This window comes from Phoca vitulina, unplaced genomic scaffold (assembly GCF_004348235.1).
Source record: "Phoca vitulina isolate PV1807 unplaced genomic scaffold, GSC_HSeal_1.0 scaffold45, whole genome shotgun sequence".
Classification (NCBI taxonomy): Eukaryota; Metazoa; Chordata; class Mammalia; order Carnivora; family Phocidae; genus Phoca; species Phoca vitulina.
The window spans coordinates 9,206,330-9,224,902 of NW_022589748.1; the positions used below are offsets into that span (position 1 = coordinate 9,206,330).

General features: G+C 37.3%; 1 protein-coding gene across 1 annotated transcript in view; it reads left to right on the forward strand.

The window, feature by feature from the left end:
* The window catches only part of SEPTIN14 (septin 14), a 44,675-nt gene extending 26,810 nt beyond the window's left edge, over positions 1-17,865 (forward strand). The window contains exons 5-8 of the mRNA XM_032430894.1: positions 1,136-1,232; positions 2,533-2,701; positions 5,734-5,866; positions 17,510-17,865. Coding sequence (XP_032286785.1) covers positions 1,136-1,232; positions 2,533-2,701; positions 5,734-5,866; positions 17,510-17,689 — 579 coding nt within the window. The 3' untranslated portion in view covers positions 17,690-17,865. The remainder of the gene's footprint in view (positions 1-1,135; positions 1,233-2,532; positions 2,702-5,733; positions 5,867-17,509) is intronic.
* Positions 17,866-18,573: the final 708 nt, after the last annotated feature.

Consider the following 18,573-nt stretch of genomic DNA (forward strand, 5'->3'; position numbering starts at 1 on the left):
ATTTATTCTTCTGTGTTATATTTTCTTTAGATTTTGTCTTAAAGATTTTGACTTCTCTAATTTTACCTCTAGGGATTCATAGGGAATATTTTTTTAACCAAAATTAATTAATAAATTAAATACTGTTAATTATTAAATATTTAAAATGATGCTTAATAATTTTTATCATTGACATTTCTTGTATATCAACCCTTCTATTCAATCTATGTAACTTCTGACAGATCATGAATTTATCTTGCATATTTCTGCTGTCTTTACATCCTGCTCAAAACCCTATTTTACCTATGATTATTCTTCTTATCATCTTCCCCAATCTCCCTTGGGTTGCACATTAATTTTCAGATCCCTCTGACTCTCACCTCCCAGAGTGACCCTTTAATTTTATTTAGAATTCATTGAGATGTATAGAGTATATTTATTAGTATGCTCTAATTGTATACCCATTAACTAATTATTATAGTTTTTTTCTTTCTTTTTTTTTAAGATTTTATTTATTTGACAGAGAGAGACACAGTGAGACAGAGAACACAAGCAGGGAGAGTGGGAGAGGGAGAAGCAGGCTTCCCGCGGAGCAGGGAGCCCCATGTGGGACTCAATCCCAGGACCCTGGGATCATGACCTGAGCCAAAGGCAGACGCTTAACCAACTGAGCCACCCAGGCGCCCCTATAATTTTTTCTTAATACTTTCCATTTTAACTTGTATACTGGAGTTAAAAGTGGTTTACATATTATTTCCTCGACATGTTTGTATTTCAGGGTAAAGATAATGTGAAAAAATTTGTATCTAGTAAAAATATTTTTTATTTGTATTCCCCACAGCAGAACCCCTTGCTTTAGGCTCTACTCAGTAGATAGTTTTCAGTTGTGTGCATGGCCTGATGATAATGCTTGCAAAAATTAATTTGCACATATTTACTACTAAGTCTTAAAATCTGAGACAGGGTAGATGCCTTGTTTGAATAAACTTATTATGATATTCTTCTCTCTATCGATTCCTGTAACAGAAATAAGTAACATAATAAAAAAAATAAAAATCTAATTTGTTTTTCTCCCTAAAAAAAAAAGAAAGAAAGAAAGAACAGAGTAGGCCATATTGTTATAAGGGAACATAATTAAAGTTGTTCTTACTTTTAGGGACAGTTACCTTTTGCTGTAGTAGGGAGTATGGATGAAGTGAAAGTTGGAAAAAGAATGGTCAGAGGCCGTCAGTACCCTTGGGGAGTTTTACAAGGTAAATGTGATGAAAGTGAGCAGGCTTGCTCTGGAAAGTGTGTGTATGTGTGTGTGTGTGTGTGTGTGTGTGTATTCTTATAGTCTTAAAATATTTTAACTTGAGTCAATATTGGTAATTGTTGCTAAACAGTAAATTAAGGGTTACTAATGAAGAGCACAAATTTTTTTCCATTTAAGCGAGTTCTTACTTTGACTATAATTCATTCTCATAAGAGTTTGCTAGGTGGTGCTTTAGACAAAAATTCACAGAGGTTTGGTAGAACCTCCTCATTTACCCCAATCTGACATATGCATAGTATCTCTATATGCATAAATAATTACATTCAGAATGTTGGAAAGTGCTTTGAACAAAAGAACTTTGAGCAACATTAAAGCATAAATACTAGGGTTAAAACCTGTTACATAAATTAATTACTACTTAATTTATAAGGCATTTTTAAGTGGTCACTAGACAAAAAAATGGTTAACTAGTTTTAAAATAAATGTAATTTACCTTTAGAAAAATTATGCTTAAATATTTATATTAGTTATCTAACATTGTGATGAGTTGAAATACTCTAACAGGCAGTCATGTATTCTCTGGTTTATATAGTTGTAATACAAATTACTGGGGATTGGATTATTTCCACTTGTGCTAGTTTCCAAAATGTTGTTTTATTAACTGATATATTAAAAATTAAATTTATGAAACACAAAATAATATATTTTAATGAATATTAAATTTGGTTACAATATCATGCACAATAAAATATATATAGTTCTCAGTAGTCTGGATATGACAAACACAGGAGAGAGCCATGTAAATTTATTGATTGATTTTAAATATTAACTAATTTGGTTTCATAAATATGGGGTATAAATAGTATTTGAGAACTAAAACATGCATAATTTTAATGCCTTCATGGTAGCAGGATTAATGAAATTATTTACTTTAGTGAAATTATATTACATTCTTTGTTAGTGCTCTGTGAAATACCTTGGGAGCAGTTTGTAAAATACTAACAATTATTAACAAAAAACTATGCCATACACTAATATAACATGTTAATTCACTGTTTCCTATTTATTTTTTGGCCAATAAATTAAAGCAAATTTCCTGATCCAAAAATAAACTCTGTCTATAATAGATATGTACCATATAATCATAGTTACAATTACAAAGAGTTAGATCTATTAATTATAACAATCTCTTAGCTGTTATTTTAAATGTGTTTTTCATGCATACATTCACTCAGGAATATTTATTGTGTGCCAAGGATGGATAATGAGTGTTGTTACTTTCTTATTTTTCTGCCTAGTGGAAAATGAAAATCACTCTGATTTTGTCAAGCTCCGGGATATGCTTCTTTGTATAAATACAGAAGACCTGAAAGAACAAACCCACATTCAGCACTATGAACGTTATAGGTGCTGCAAACTGAAGAAAATGGGCTTTACTGATGTCAGCCCAGACAACAAGCCACTTAGGTGAGTGGAGGAGATCTTGTCAGAACAAGCTAATGGGTGATTTAGAAATCCCTTACAACCATGAGATTCAATCATATGGGAATGAGAATAACTGTACATTTCACATTCTGGGTCATCCTGAATTGTATGTTTTTTAATCATCAGACTTAGATGGATAGAGTTATTAGCAGCAATGTAATTCAAAGGCCCATTTATATACTCAAATATGAGTATTCAATATGTGTATATGCTGAAATGTGTATCCAAAAGAAAAATATTATTTTGTTTTTATTTTTGTATTTTATATGAAATAGATGTTCATGGAGGAGATTTTCAAATATTGGCAAAGACTGATAAAGGCTGGCAAAGGATATTGAGAAGGATGGCAAAGGACATTGAATGTTGGATGAAGGAAAGAGGAAAAGCAACAGTAACATTGTGGAAGTCAAGTGAAAATAGTTTGAGAGCAGGTGTATTTAGATATATTTAAGAGGAATAGGATTTGTACTGCAAAGGATGACAGTGTAGTATGATCCAGGTATATCGATTTTTTAGGTACTTTGAAGACAACCAAAATTGAACTGGCTATCTTAACTGAATTAAATTTTGAAAGATGCCTGACTTAATTTTTATAGTTTTATTTTGGGAGAAGAGATGGGCTTTTTAATAAAGATGTTGTGGAAACCAGATTTTATTTTACTCTCAAAGTCAATTTAAAAAAATGAAGTATAGTTGATACCCAATATTACATTACTCTCAGATGTACACATAATTATTTGATAACTTTATACATCATGCTATGCTCACTGCAAGTGTAGCTACCATTTGTCACCATAGAACACTATTATAATACCACTGACTGTATTTCCTACGCTGTATCTTTCATCCCCATGACTTATTTATACCATAACCAGAAGCCTGTACTTCCCGCTCTCTTTCGCCCATTTTGCCAATCTCCCATTACCTTTCCCTTTGGCAATCACCAGTTTGTTCTCTGTATTTATTCTTCTGTTTCTCCTTTTCTTGTTTGTTTGTTTATTCATTTGCTTTGTTTTTTAGATTCCACATATAAATGAAATTATATGGTATTTTTCTTTCTATGTCTGACATTTCCCTTAGCATAGTACTCTCTAGGTCCATTCATGTCACAAATAGCAAGATTCTTTTTTTAAGGTTGAGTAATATTCTTTACACACACACACACACACACACACACACACACACACACCACACATCTTATTTATCCATTCATCTATTGATGGAAACTTAGGTTGCCTCCATATCTTGGCTATGGTAAATAATGCTGAAATAAACATAAAGATTCATATATTTTTTTCAAATTAGTGTTTTCATTTTCTTTGGGTAAATAATCAGTAGTGGAATTACTAGAACCTATGATATTTCTATTTTTAATTTTTTAAGGAACCTCCATACTTTTTTCTACAGTGGCTGCAGCAATTTACATTCCAGCCAACAGTGCATGAAGGTTCCTCTTTGCCACATCCTCACCAACATTTTTTTATTTTTGTCTTTTTGATTCTAGCAATTCTGACAGGTGTAAGATGATATCTCATTGTGGTTTGATTTGCATTTCCCTGATGATAGTAATGTTGAGCATTTTTTCATGTGTTTTTTGACCATCTGTATATTTTCATTGGAAAAATCTCTATTCATGTTCTCTGCCCATTTTTTCTGTTTTTTTTTTTTTAGTGTTGAGTCATATAAGTTCTTACATCTGATAAAAGGTTAATAACCAAAATACATAAAGAACATTTGCAAATGTTTTTCTTTAAAGATTTTATTTATTTATTTGACAGAGAGAGAGAGATCACAAGCAGGGGGAGAGGCAGAGGGAGAGGGAGAAGTAGGCTCCCAGCTGAGCAGAGAGCCTGATGTGGGGCTCGATCGCAGGACCCTGGGATCATGACTTGAGCCGAAGGCAGATGCTTAACCATCTGAGCCACCCAGGCTTCCCTGCAAATGTTTTTTTTCCCATTCAGTAGGTTACCTTTCCATTTTGTTGATGGTTTCCTCCACTGTACAAAAGGCTTTTATTTTGGTGTAGTCATAATAATTTATGTTTGCTTTCGTTTCTTTTGCCTTAGGAGACATAGCTAGAAAAATGTTGGTAGAAAAATGTTGACCAATGTCCAGGAGATTGCTGCTTATGTTTTCTTCTGGGAGTTTTATGGTTTCAGGTTTCACATTTTGGTATTTAATTAATTTTGAGGTTCTTTTTATGTATGGTATAAGAAACTGGTCCAGTTTCATACTTTTGCATATAGCTGTTCAGTTTTCCAGTACCAATTATTGAAGAGACTGTCTTTCCCCCATTGTATATTCTTGCCTCCTTTGTCATAGATTAATTGACCATATAAACCTGGGTTTGTTTTTGGGCTCTCTACTATGTTCCATTTTTGTGCCAGTATTATACTATTATTATTATTATTATTATTATTATTATTATTATTAGGATGCCTGGCTTTATTTTATTTTATTTTTATTTTTAATAGATTTTATTTATTTATTTATTTATTTATTTATTTATCAGAGAGAGAGAGAGAGAGAGGACAAGCAGGGGGGAGTGGCAGGCCGAGGGAGAAGCAAGCTTCCTGTTGAGCAAGGAGCCTGATGTGGGACTAATCCCAGAGCTCTAGGATCATGACCTGAGCCAAAGGCAGACACTTAACCAACTGACCCACCCAGGCATCCCTGCGTGGCTTTATTTTAAATAAGAACCTTATAAAGTGGAGGTTTCCCCAAATTTTATTATCAAAAGATGTGAAGAAGTGTGATATATTGAAAAGTGGTGGTAACAAGAAATCAGTAATATAATTGTTTCAAAATTCTAGTACTTTTTAGGCATACTGTCTATATATTCTTCAATACTACACCTTACTTTTTTTACATCTCATGATATAGAAATTTCTATTTCTATACATGAGGAAAATGTTGGTAAATGCCCTTACATGGGACTTATCATACAATATATATTTTTATAGGTTTATTTATATTACCATTTTAATATGAGTATTAAAATATTTTTTTTATAGTTTTCAAGAGATCTATGAAACCAAAAGACAAAAGTTCTATGATCAATGTCAGAGGGAAGAAGAAGAACTGAAACAAAAGTTTATGCAGCGAGTAAAAGAGAAAGAAACAACATTTAAAGAATCTGAAAAAGAGGCAAGTATAGTAGTCTGGTATAGTTTGTATTCACTTTTAGGAGTGTTATTAATTTTAAAGTTTTTTTTATTATGTTATGTTAATGACCATACATTACATCATTAGTTTTTGATGTAGTGTTCCATGATTCATTGTTTGCGTATAACACCCAGTGCTCCATTCAGTATGTGCCCTCTTTAATACCCATCACCAGGCTAACCCAACCCCCCACCCCATCCCCTCTAGAACCCTCTGTTTGTTTCTCAGCGTCCATAGTCTCTCATGGTTCGTCTTCCCGTCCGATTTCCCCCCCTTCATTCTTCCTTTCCTACTATCTTCTTCTATTTCTTTTTAACATATAATGTATTATTTGTTTCAGAGGTACAGGTCTGTGATTCAACAGTCTTACACAATTCACAGTGCTCACCATAGCACATACCCTCCCCAGTGTCTATCACCCAGCCACCCCATCCCTCCCACCCCCCACCACTCCAGCAACCCTCAGTTTGTTTCCTGAGATTAAGAATTCCTCATATCAGTGAGGTCATATAATACATGTCTTCTCTGACTGACTTATTTCACTCAGCATAATACCCTCCAGTTCCATCCACGTCCTTGCAAATGGCAAGATTTCATTCCTTTTGATGGCTGCATAATATTCCATTGTAGATATATACCACATCTTCTTTATCCATTCACCTGTTGATGGACATCTTGGCTCTTTCCACAGTTTGACTATAGTGGACACGTACCCCTTCAGATCCCTACATTTGTATCTTTGGGGTAAATACCCAGTAGTGCAATTGCTGGGTTGTATGGTAGCTCTATTTTCAACTTTTTGAGGAACTTCCATACTGTTTTCCAGAGTGGCTGCACCAGCTTGCATTCCCACCAGCAGTGTAGGAGGGTTCCCCTTTCTCCGCATCCCTGCCAACATATGTCGTTTCCTGACTTGTTAATTTTAGCCATTCTGACTGGTGTGAGGTGGTATCTCATTGAGGTTTTGATTTGGATTTCCCTGATGCCGAGCGATGTTGAGCACTTTTTCATGTGTCCGTTGGCCATTTGGATGTCTTCTTTGGAAAAATGTCTGTTCATGTCTTCTGCCCATTTCTTGATTGGATCATTTGTTCTTTGGGTGTTGAGTTTAATAAATTCTTTATAGATTTTGGATACTAGCTCTTTCTCTGATATGTCATTTGCAAATATCTTCTCCCATTCTGTCAGTTGTCTTTTGGTTTTGTTGACTGTTTCTTTTGCTGTGCAAAAGCTCTTTATCTTGATGAGGTCCCAATAGTTCATTTTTGCCCATGCTTCCCTTGCCTTTGGCGATGTTTCTAGGAAGAAGTTGCTGTGGCTGAGGTCAAAGAGGTTGCTGCCTGTGTTCTCCTTTAGGATGTTGATGGACTCCTGTCTCACATTTAGGTCTTTCAACCATTTTGAGTCTATTTTTGTGTGTGGTGTAAGGAAATGGTCCAGTTTCATTCTTCTGCATGTGGCTGTCCAATTTTCCCAATACCATTTGTTGAAGACATTGTTTTTTTTCCATTGGACATTCTTTCCTACTTTGTCGAAGATTAGTTGACTATAGAGTTGAGGGTCCATTTCTGGGCTCTCTACTCTGTTCCATTGATATATGTGTCTGTTTTTGTGCCAGTACCACACTGTCTTGATGATTACAGCTTTATAATAGAGCGTGAAGTCCAGAATTGTGATGCCACCAGCTTTGCTTCTCTTTTTCAACATTCCTCTGGCTATTCGGGGTCTTTTCTGGTTCCATACAAATTTTAGGATTATTTGCTCCATTTCTTTGAAAAAAGTGGATGGTATTTTGATGGGGATTGCATTGAATGTGTAGATTGCTCTAGGTAGCATTGACATCTTCACAATATTTGTTCTTCCAATCCATGAGCATGGAACGTTTCTTTCCATTTCTTTGTGTCTTCCTCAATTTCTTTCATGAATATTTTATAGTTTTCTGAGTACAGATTCTTTGCCTCTTTGGTTAGATTTATTCCTAGGTATCTTATGGTTTTGGGTGCAATTGTAAATGGGATCGACTCCTTAATTTCTCTTTCTTCTGTCTTGTTGTTGGTGTATAGGAATGCCACTGATTTCTGTGCATTGATTTTATATCCTGCCACTTGACTGAATTCCTGTATGAGTTCTAGCAGTTTTGGGGTGGAGTCTTTTGGGTTTTCCATATAAAATATCATATCATCTGCTAAGAATGAGAGTTTGACTTCTTTTTTGCCCATTTGGATGCCTTTTATTTCTTTTTGTTGTCTGATTGTTGTGGCTAGGACTTCTAATACTATGTTGAATAGCAGTGGTGATAGTGGATATCCCTGCCATGTTCCTGACCTTAGGGGGAAAGCTCTCAGTTTTTCCCCATCGAGAATGATATTCGCTGTGGGTTTTTCAGAGATGGCTTTTATGATATAGAGGTATGTACCCTCTATGCCTATACTCTGAAGAGTTTTGATCAAGAAAGAATGCTGTACTTTGTCAAATGCTTTTTCTGCATCGATTGAGAGGATCATATGGTCCTTGTTCTTTCTTTTATTAATGTATTGTATCACATTGGTTGATTTGTGGATGTTGAACCAACCTTGCAGCCCAGGGATAAATCCCACTTGGTCGTGATGAATAATCCTTTTAATGTACTGTTGGATCCTATTGGCTAGTATTTTGGTGAGAATTTTTGCATCCATGTTCATCAAGGTTATTGGTCTGTAATTCTCCTTTTTGATGGGGTCTTTGGTTTGGGGATCAAGGTAATGGTGGCCTCATTAAACGAGTTTGGAAGTTTTCCTTCCATTTCTATTTTTTGGAACAGTTTCAGAAGAATAGGTATTAATTCTTCTTGAAATGTTTGGTAGAATTCCCCTGGGAAGCCATCTGGCCCTGGGCTTTTGTTTCTTGGGAGATTTTTGATGACTGCTTCAATTTCCTTAGTGGTTATAGGTCTGTTCAGGTTTTCTATTTCATCCTGGTTCAGTTTTGGTAGTTGATACATCTCTAGGAATGCATCCATTTCTTCCAGATTATCTAATTTGCTGGCATAGAGTTGCTCATAATATGTTCTTATAATTGTTTGTATTTCTTTGGTGTTGGTTGTGATCTCTCTTCTTTCATTCATGATTTTATTTATTTGGGTCATTTCTCTTTTCTTTTTGATAAGTCTGGCCAGGGGATTATCAATCTTGTTAATTCTTTCAAAGAACCAGCTCCTAGTTTCATGGATCTGTTCTACTGTTCTTTTGGTTTCTATTTCATTGATTTCTGCTCTGATCTTTATTATTTCTCTTCTCCTGCTGGGTTTAGGCTTTATTTGCTGTTCTTTCTCCAGCTCCTTTAGGTGTAGGGTTAGGTTGTGTACTTGAGACCTTTCTTGTTTCTTGAGAAAGGCTTGTATTGCTATATACTTTCTTTGTAGGACTGCCTTTGCTGCATCCCAAAGATTTTGAAGAGTTGTGTTTTCATTTTCATTTGGTTCCATGAATTTTGTAAATTCTTTTTTAATTTCCTGGTTGACCCATTCATTCTTTAGTAGGATGCTCTTTAGCCTCCATGTATTTGAGTTCTTTCTGACTTTACTCTTGTGATTGAGTTCTAGTTTCAAAGCCTTGTGGTCCAAAAATATGCAGGGAATGATCCCAATCTTTTGGTACAGGTTGAGACCTGATTTGTGACCTAGGATCTGATCTATTCTGGAGAATGTTCCATGTTCACTAGAGATAAATGTGTATTCTGTTGCTTTGGGATGGAATGTTCTGAATATATCTGTGAAGTCCATCTGGTCCAGTGTGTCATTTATTTATTTATTTATTCATTTATTTATTTCTTTTTAGTTTTGATTTTTATTGTTACAAAAAAATTTTGTGTTTATTTTTTTTAAATTTTATTATGTTAGTCGCCATACAATACATCGTTAGTTTTTGATGTGGTGATCCACAATCCATTGTTTTCGTATAACACCCAGTGCTCCATGCAGTCCATGCCCTCCTTAATACCCATCACTGCGCTAACCCATCCCCCCTCCCCCCTCCCCTCTAAAACCCTGTTTGTTTCTCAGAGTCCATAGTCTCTCATGGTTCATCTCTCCCTCCAATTCCCCCCCCCCCACTCATTTTTTCCTTCCTTCTCCTAATGTCCTCCATGCTATTCCCTATGTTCCACAAATAAGTGAAACCATATGATAATTGACTTTCTCTGCTTGACTTATTTCACTCAGCATAATCTCCTCCAGTCCCATCCATGTTGATGTAAAAGTTGGGTATTCATCCTATGTTATCCTCTAGGAGTTTGATGGATTCCTGTCTCACATTGAGGTCTTTCATCCATTTTGAGTTTATCTTTGTGAATCGTGTTAGAGAATGGTCGAGTTTCATTCTTCTGCATGTGGCTGTCCAATTTTCCCAACACCATTTATTGAAGAGACTGTCTTTTTTCCATTGGATGTTTTTTCCTTCTTTGTCAAAGATTATCTGACCATAGAGTTGAGGGTCCATATCTGGGTTCTCTATTCTGTTCCATTGGTCTATATGTCTGTTTTTGTGCCAGTACCATGCTCTCTTGGTGATCACAGCTTTGTAATATAGCTTGAAATCAGGCATTTTTTAAATTTAATTTTATATTATTATGTTATGTTAGTCACCATACAATACATCATTAGTTTTCGATGTAGTGATCCACCATTCATTGTTTTTGTATAACACACAGTGCTCCTTTCAGTATGTGCCTTCCTTAATACCCATCATTGGGATAACCCATCACCCTACTCCCCTCCCCTCTAAACCCTCAGTTTGTTTCTCGGAGTCCATAGTTCCTCATAGTTCAACTCCCCTTCCGATTCCCCCCTTCATTTTTCCCTTCCTTCTCCTAATGTCCTCCATGCTATTCCTTATGTTCCACAAATAAGTGAAACCATATGATAATTGACTTTCTCTGCTTGATTTAGTGCACTTAGCATAACCTCCTCCAGTCCCCTCCATGTTGATGTAAAAGTTGGGTATTCATCCTTTCTGATGGCTGAGTAATATTCCATTGTATATATGGACCACGTCTTCTTTATCCATTCATCTGTTGAAGGGCATCTTGGCTCTTTCCACAGTTTGGCTATTGCGGACATTACTGCTATGAACATTGGGGTGCATATGGCCCTTCTTTTCATTACATCTGTGTCTTCGGGGTAAATACCCAGCAGTGCAATTGCTGGGTCATAAGGTAATTCTATTTTTAATTTTCTGAGGCACCGCCACACTGTTTTCCAAAGTGGTTGTACCAACTTTCTTCCCACCAACAGTGTAAGAGGGTTCCCCTTTCTCTACATCCTCTCCAACATTTGTTGTTTCTTGTCCTGTCAATTTTTGCCATTCTAAATGGTGGAAAGTGGTATCTCAGTGTGGTTTTGATTTGAATTTCCCTGATGGCTAATGATGATGAACATTTTTTCATGTGTCTGTTAGCCATTTATATGTCTTCTTTGGAGAAGTGTCTGTTCGTGTCTTTTGCCCATATTTTGACTTGATTATTTTTTTGGGGTGTGTTGAGTTTGAGTTCTTTATAGATCTTGGATACCAGCCCTTTATCTGTCATGTCATTTGCAAATATCTTCTCCCATTACATGGGTTGCCTCTTTGTTTTGTTGACTGTTTCCTTTGCTGTGCAGAAGCTTTTTATCTTGATGAAGTCCCAAAAGTTCATTTTTGCTTTTGTTTCACTAGCCTTTGGAGATGTATCTTGAAAGAAGTTGCTGTGGCCAATGTCGAAGAGGTTACTACCTATGTTCTCCTCTAGGATTTTGATGAATTCCTGTCTAACATTGAAGTCTTTCATCCATCTGGAGTTTACCTTTGTGTATGGTGTAAGAGAATGTTCGAGTTTCATTCTTCTGCATGTGGCTGTCCACTTTCCCCAGCACCATTTATTGAAGAGACTGTCTTTTTTCCATTGCATTTTTTTTCCTGCTTTGTCGAAGATTATTTGACCATAGAGTTGAGAGTCCATATCTGGGCTCTCTGTTCTCTTCCTTTGGTCTATATGTCTGATTTTGTGCCAGTACCATGCTCTCTTGGTGATCACAGCTTTGTAATATAGCTTGAAATCGGGCAACGTGATGCCCCCAACTTTATTTTTCTTTTTCAGCATTTCCTTGGTGATTCGGGGTCTTTTCTGATTCAGTACAAATCTTAGGATTATTTGTTCCAGCACTTTGAAAAATGTCATTGGAATTTTGATTGGGATGGCATTGAAGGTATTGATTGCTCTGGGCAGCATAGATATTTTCACAATGTTTATTCTTCCAATAAATGAGCATGAAATATTTTTCCATCTTTTTGTGTCTTCTTCAGTTTCTTTCATGAGTGTTCTGTAGTTCCTAGAGTATAGATCCTTTACCTCTTTGGTTAGGTTTATTCCAAGGTATCTTATGGTTTTTGGTGCTATTGTAAATGGAATCATTTCTCCAATTTCTCTTTCTACAGTTGCATTGTTAGTGTATAAGAAAGCAACTGATTTCTGTGCATTGATTTTGTGTCCTGCCACATTACTGAATTGCTGTATGAGTTCTAGTAATTTGGGGGTGGAGTCTTTTGGGTTTTCCACATAAAGTATCATGTCGTCTGCAAAAAGAGAGAGTTTGACTTCTTCTTTGCCAATTTGAATACCTTTTATTTCTTTTTGTTGTCTGATTGCTGTTGCTAGGACTTCTAGTACTATGTTGAACAATAGTGGCGAGAGTGGGCATCCTTGACGTGTTCCTGATCTTAAGGGAAAGGCTCTCAGCTTTTCCCCATTGAGGATGATATTCGCTGTGGGTTTTTCATAAATGGATTTTATGAACTTGAGGAATGTTCCCTCTATCCCTATACTCTGAAGAGTTTTAACCAGGAAAGGATGCTGTATTTTGTCAGATTCCCTTTCTGCATCAATGAGAGGACCATATGGTTCTTCTCTCTCCTCTTATAATGTGTTCTATCACATTGATTGATTTGCAAATGTTGAACCACACTTGCATCCCAGGGATAAATCCCACTTGGTCGTGGTAGATGATCCTTTTAATGTATTGTTGGATCCTATTAGCTAGGATTTTGTTGAGGATTTTGGAATCCATTTTCATCAGGGATATCAGTCTGAAATTCTCATTTTTGATGGGGTCTTTGCCTGGTTTGGGGATTAAGGTAATGCTGGCCTCATAGAATGATTTTGTAAGCTTTCCTTCTGTTTCTATTCTCTGAAACAGCTTCAGGAGAATAGGTGTTATTTCTTCTCTGAATGTTTGGTAGAATTCCCCAGGGAATCCATCAAGCCCTGGACTCTTGTTTTTTGGGAGGTTTTTGATCACTGCTTCAATCTTGTTACTGGTTATTGGCCTATTCAGGTTGTCAATTTCTTCCTGTTTCAGTCTTTGGAGTTTATACATTTCAGGAAGGCATCCATTTCACCCAGGTTGTTCAGCTCACTGGCATATAGTTGTTGATAATAATTTCTAATAATTGTTTCTATTTCCTTGGTGTTAGTTGTGATCTCTCCTCTTTCAGTCATAATTTTATTAATTTGGGTCCTTTCTCTTTTCTTTTGGATAAGTCTGGCCAGTGGTTTATCAATCTTATTAATTCTCTCAAAGAACCAGCTTCTAGTTTCGTTGATCTGATCTACTGTGTTTCTGGTTTCTAATCCATTGATCTCTGCTCTAATCTTAATTGTTTCTCTTCTAATGCGTGGCTTAGGCATCGTTTGTTGCTTTTTCTCCAGTTCTTTAAGGTGTAAAGTTGGTGAATTTGAGTTTTTTCTATTTTTTTGAGTGAGGCTTGGATGGCTATGTATTTCCCCCTTAGGACCGCCTTTGCAGTATCCCATAGGGTTTGGACCAATGTGTTTTCATTCTCATTGGTTTCCATGAATTGTTTAAGTTCTTCTTTGATTTCTTGGTTGACCCAAACATTCTTGAGCAGAGTGCTCTTTAGCTTCCAAGTGTTTGAATTTCTGCCAAATTTTTTCTTGTGATTGAGTTCCAGTTTTAAAACATTATGGGCTGAAAATATGCAGGGAATAAGCTCAGTCTTTTGGTATCTGTTGAGACCTGATTTGTGACCCAGTGTGTGGTCTATTCTGGAGAAACTTCCATGTGCGCTTGAGAAGAATGTGTATTCAGTTGTTTTAGGGTGGAATGTTCTGTATATATCTTTGAGATCCTTCTGATTCAGTGTGTCATTCAAAGCTCTTGTTTCATTGTAGATTTTCTGCTTAGATGATTTGTCTATTGCTGAGAGTGGAGTATTGAGGTCTCTTACAATTAACGTATTGTTATCAATATGACTCTTTATTTTGGTTAACAGGTGGCTTATGTAGATGGCTGCTCCCATGTTGGGGGCATAGATATTTACAATTGTTAGATCCTCTTGTGGGATAGACCCTTTAAGAATGATATAGTGTCCTTCTGTGTCTCTAACTACAGTCTTTATTTAAAATCTAATTTGTCTGATATAAGAATTGCTACCCCAGCTTTCTTTTGAGGTCCGCTGGCATGGAAGATGGATCTCCATCCCTTCACTTTCAGTCTGGATGTATCTTTAGGCTGTTCACATTGAGAGTGATTATTGAAAGATATGAATTTATTGTCATCATGTTGCCTGTGAATTCCCTGTTTTTACCCTGTAAATATCTGTTCTATGTCACTCTTGGAGTCTTTCTCCTTTTATAGAACCCCCCTTAATATTTCTGCAGGCTGGCTTAGTGGTCACATATTCTTTCAGTTTCTGCCGGTCTTGGAAGCTCTGTGTCTCTCCATCCATTTTAAATGACAGCCTTGCCGGATAATGTATTCTTGGCTTCATGTTCTTCTCGTTTAGTACCCTGAATATGTCTTGCCAGCCCCTTCTGGCTTGCCAGGTCTCTGTGGATAGGTCTGATGTTATCCTGATGTTCCTCTCTCTGTACATAAGGAATCTCTTCCCCCTAACTGCCCTTAAGATGGTCCTTGGTTCTAAGATTTGCGAGTTTTACTGTTACATGCCGGGGTGTTGGCCTGTTTTCCTTGATCTTGGGAGGGGTCCTCTCTGCCTCTAGGGCATGAATGTTTGTTTCATTCCCCAGATTAGGGAAGTTCTCAGCTACGATTTGCTCAAATATATCTTCTAGTCCGCCCCCTCTCTCTCCACCTCTCAGGGATTCCAATAATTCTGACTTTGGAATGTTTGTTGGTGTCACTTATTTCTCTGATTCCATTTTCATTGTTTCTGAGTTGTTTTTCCCTGGCTTCCTCTTTTCCCTTTTTATCTATTAAATGGTCTTCCAGGTCACTAATTCGTTCTTCTGCGTCACTTACCCTAGCTGTTAGAATATCTAGATTAGATTGGATCTCATTGATAGCATTTTTAAGTTCTGCCAGTTCAGCTTTCATTTCTGCCCTTAGAGACTCTGTGTTGCCATTAATCAATTTCTCCATTCTAGATATTGTCTTCACAACTGCTACCCTGAATTCCATCTCTGACATCTTGGTTATATCTGTAACCACTTGTAAATCTGTGGCATAAGTCATAATCTCTGAGTCTTTCCTATTTTGGGGGTTCCTCCTCCTAGTCATTCTGTTGATGGGTGGTTGAGGGAATATACAGAGTCCAAATTATTGACCACCATCAAAGCAAGATGTACATGTTTTCTAGGGACCTTAGGGTTGCTGGCCTCTTGTTTTCCCAGCCTATCTTCTGGGGGAGGGGCCTGCTGTGCTGTTAGTCAGGCAACCCTGTTTAGGCAAAGTTGCCCTGCCCCTTGTGGGGGTGGATGGGCTCAGTGAAAACCGTTTTTGGGGGGCTTTTGTTCTCTGGCAGCTTTCCTTGGTGGCTTTCTGCATCTCTTCCGAGAGTCAGAGCAGAAGAGACCATTTCCAACCCTCTGCCTCAGAGCAGAGAGATCACAGTCTGTTCTTCAGTGAGCTCTCCCGGCCACACTATCTCCATTTCTGTCTGTGCTGCTATAAACTGCAGCATCCTGGGTTGTGCACCCTTCAGCAGGGCTCCCAGTCCTTGCCTCCAGATCAGGGCACGGGGGCACGTCTCTGCCCTTGTGCTTCTAAAACCACCAGCTGCCCCCAGTTTGCACACGCAGCCCCGCTGCTCAAGGTTTCAGTCCAGGGGACTGCCCTAAAGTCTTTTCCGTGCTGCTACCGGTCTGTGAGTCTGTGCCCTGTCCCCAGCCTGGGAGGTTATCAATCACCAGCAGTGTATGATCCTCACGGCTCCCTACCCCTTCCGTTTATCTTTGGATATGTGCCCACAGAATCACGGCTCCCTGCTTCATACCTCAAAACCAACTCCCTGCAATATTCTGTTTGTAGAGATCCTGATATATCTTCTTACATCTCAGGCTGATTTCGTGGGTGTTCAGAGTGGTCAGGTAGATATCCAGCTTAATTCCTGGGACCGGTTGGAATAGGTTCCCCTACTCCTCCACCATCTTTTTCGGGAAAAACTTCACCTAGGAATTTCTAAAAACAGTGATACTCAGGTTTCCACTCCAGATAGTTGGATGCAACTGATCTGTGTGCAACCTGTGCATTGGGAGACTTGCAAGCTTACTGAATGATTCTAATGGTCATCTAGAGTTGAGAACCACTAGTATGACAACGTGCTTGTGTTCTTCACAGCCCTATATAAGCCAGCTAATTAATATTGTGGCAGTTTAAGCACCCAGTTTGTTTGTTTTTTTTTCTTCAAAAAGTTAAACTGAAGATAAGTGTCCTACGTGTTTTTATGCCACAGTAGACATAGCTTTAAAAATCATATGTCCTGGGGCGCCTGGGTGGCTCAGTCATTAAGCGTCTGCCTTCGGCTCAGGTCATGATCCCAGAGTCCTGGGATCGAGCCCCGCATCGGGCTCCCTGCTCCGCGGGAAGCCTGCTTCTCCCTCTCCCACTCCCCCTGCTGTGTTTCCTCTCTCGCTGTGTCTCTCTCTGTCAAATAAATAAATAAAATCTTTAAAAAAAAAAAAAATCATATGTCCTCTGATGCATACAAGCAATGCTTATGTTGAATAAAGTCATGCTAAAGACCCAGGCCTTTCTCTAATGGAAACTCTAGGTGATATTGTTTCCTTTTTATGGTTAGTTAAGCTCATTTTAAGTCCCACAGATAAAATAAGATCTCAGAAGCAAATAAAAAGTAACTGAATGAGATTTTTGTTTCTTCCTATAATTATGCTAATATTACTTAACAAGAAAATTATCAGACTTTCTTTCAAAATGCTTTTATGAATTAAAATGTCAGGAAATATTTTATAATCCATGTCATATTTTAATGTATGTAATTTTAGTGGACTTGGATATATTAAATTTTACTCAAAGAGATTTATGGGAAAATGTAGAGTTATGGGAAAATGTAGAGTTAAAAATACATACCTCATTAGGAAAAATTTCTACAATTAAGTGCTTTTCATAACTTTGTGTTTTATTACATTTGGTTCAATGGGGACACATTTAAAATTAAAAGAAAGAAATTCTATATCTGATTTTTTACTTTAAATATGAAATTTTGAAACTGTCATTAAGATCAAGCTCTACTTTGATGTAGGCTATGTTTGATAACGAGTAGAAAAGACAAGCATGTCCCTGGGAATGTGCCACCATAGGGTACTTTGAGTCATAACTGCACATTTGTTTCACAGCTACAGGAGAAGTTTGAGCATCTTAAAAGAGCCCAACAAGAGGAGACCATGAAACTTGAGGAGGAGGGAAGACAACTGGAAGAAGAAATAATAGATTTTTATAAAATGAAGGCTGTTTCTGAAACATTACAGACTCAAGTGTGCACCAATATAAAGAAGGAGAAAGAGCGTAAGAAATAGCCTTCTTTTATCTTTCTGTGTATGGTAGAACCCTATCATTCTCTATCTTCCTGTGAGATGATCTTTATAGTACTTAACTGAACTAATTTTTAAAATTTGTTTTCTTATTGTATATATTCCCCAACTAGAATGTTAACTCCTCAAGAGCAGGTACCCTGACCATCTTGTTAGATTCTATATCCTCAGTGTTTATAATAAAGACTAGCACAGAGTTTCCACTCAATAAATATTTGCTAAAATGAAAAAAAAAGTCAAAGGAATATATAGCACAGTGTAAATAGTGTTCATTAGCTGTGGGGTTTTATTTTTACCATAACTCCGGATGCACTTCCAGTGTACATTTTTAAATATATCTAAATATAAGTAGGGGATTTATTAAAAAAAAAAAAAAAGAGCTAGGGGATTCATTCATGAGCCATAGGCATAAAATATGGTATAAAAAGCTAATCTTAGGAGAGAGGAGTTGAGATGGTGAAGAAGTAGTGGGATTCTGGGCTTTCCTTGTCCCCCAAACACAGCTGTATTGAGGTCAGGTCACTTGGAACACCCAGGAAATTGATCTGAGGATTGGAAGAAGGGTCTCCATAGTTGGAGGCAGGTGTGAGGTACATAGAAGTGAATTGGGGGAGAGAAAAGTTGCTGTGCTGCAGAGGGGAGGGAACACTTTCCACAGAGAGAGAAAAGGGAGAGTAGGAGAGAGGGGTTGAGAGAGGGAGGTATCGGGTTCGCACAAGAAGAAAATCTCTTGGACCAAGACTGAGGAGCTGGGGGAACTGAGTGGCGCAGGTTTTTCTGCAGTGTGTGGAGCTCGTGCTCAGAGATTTTGAAAGCACATAACTTTTGTAGAAGCAGAACTATAGCATGCACTCCTGGAGAGAAGGAGG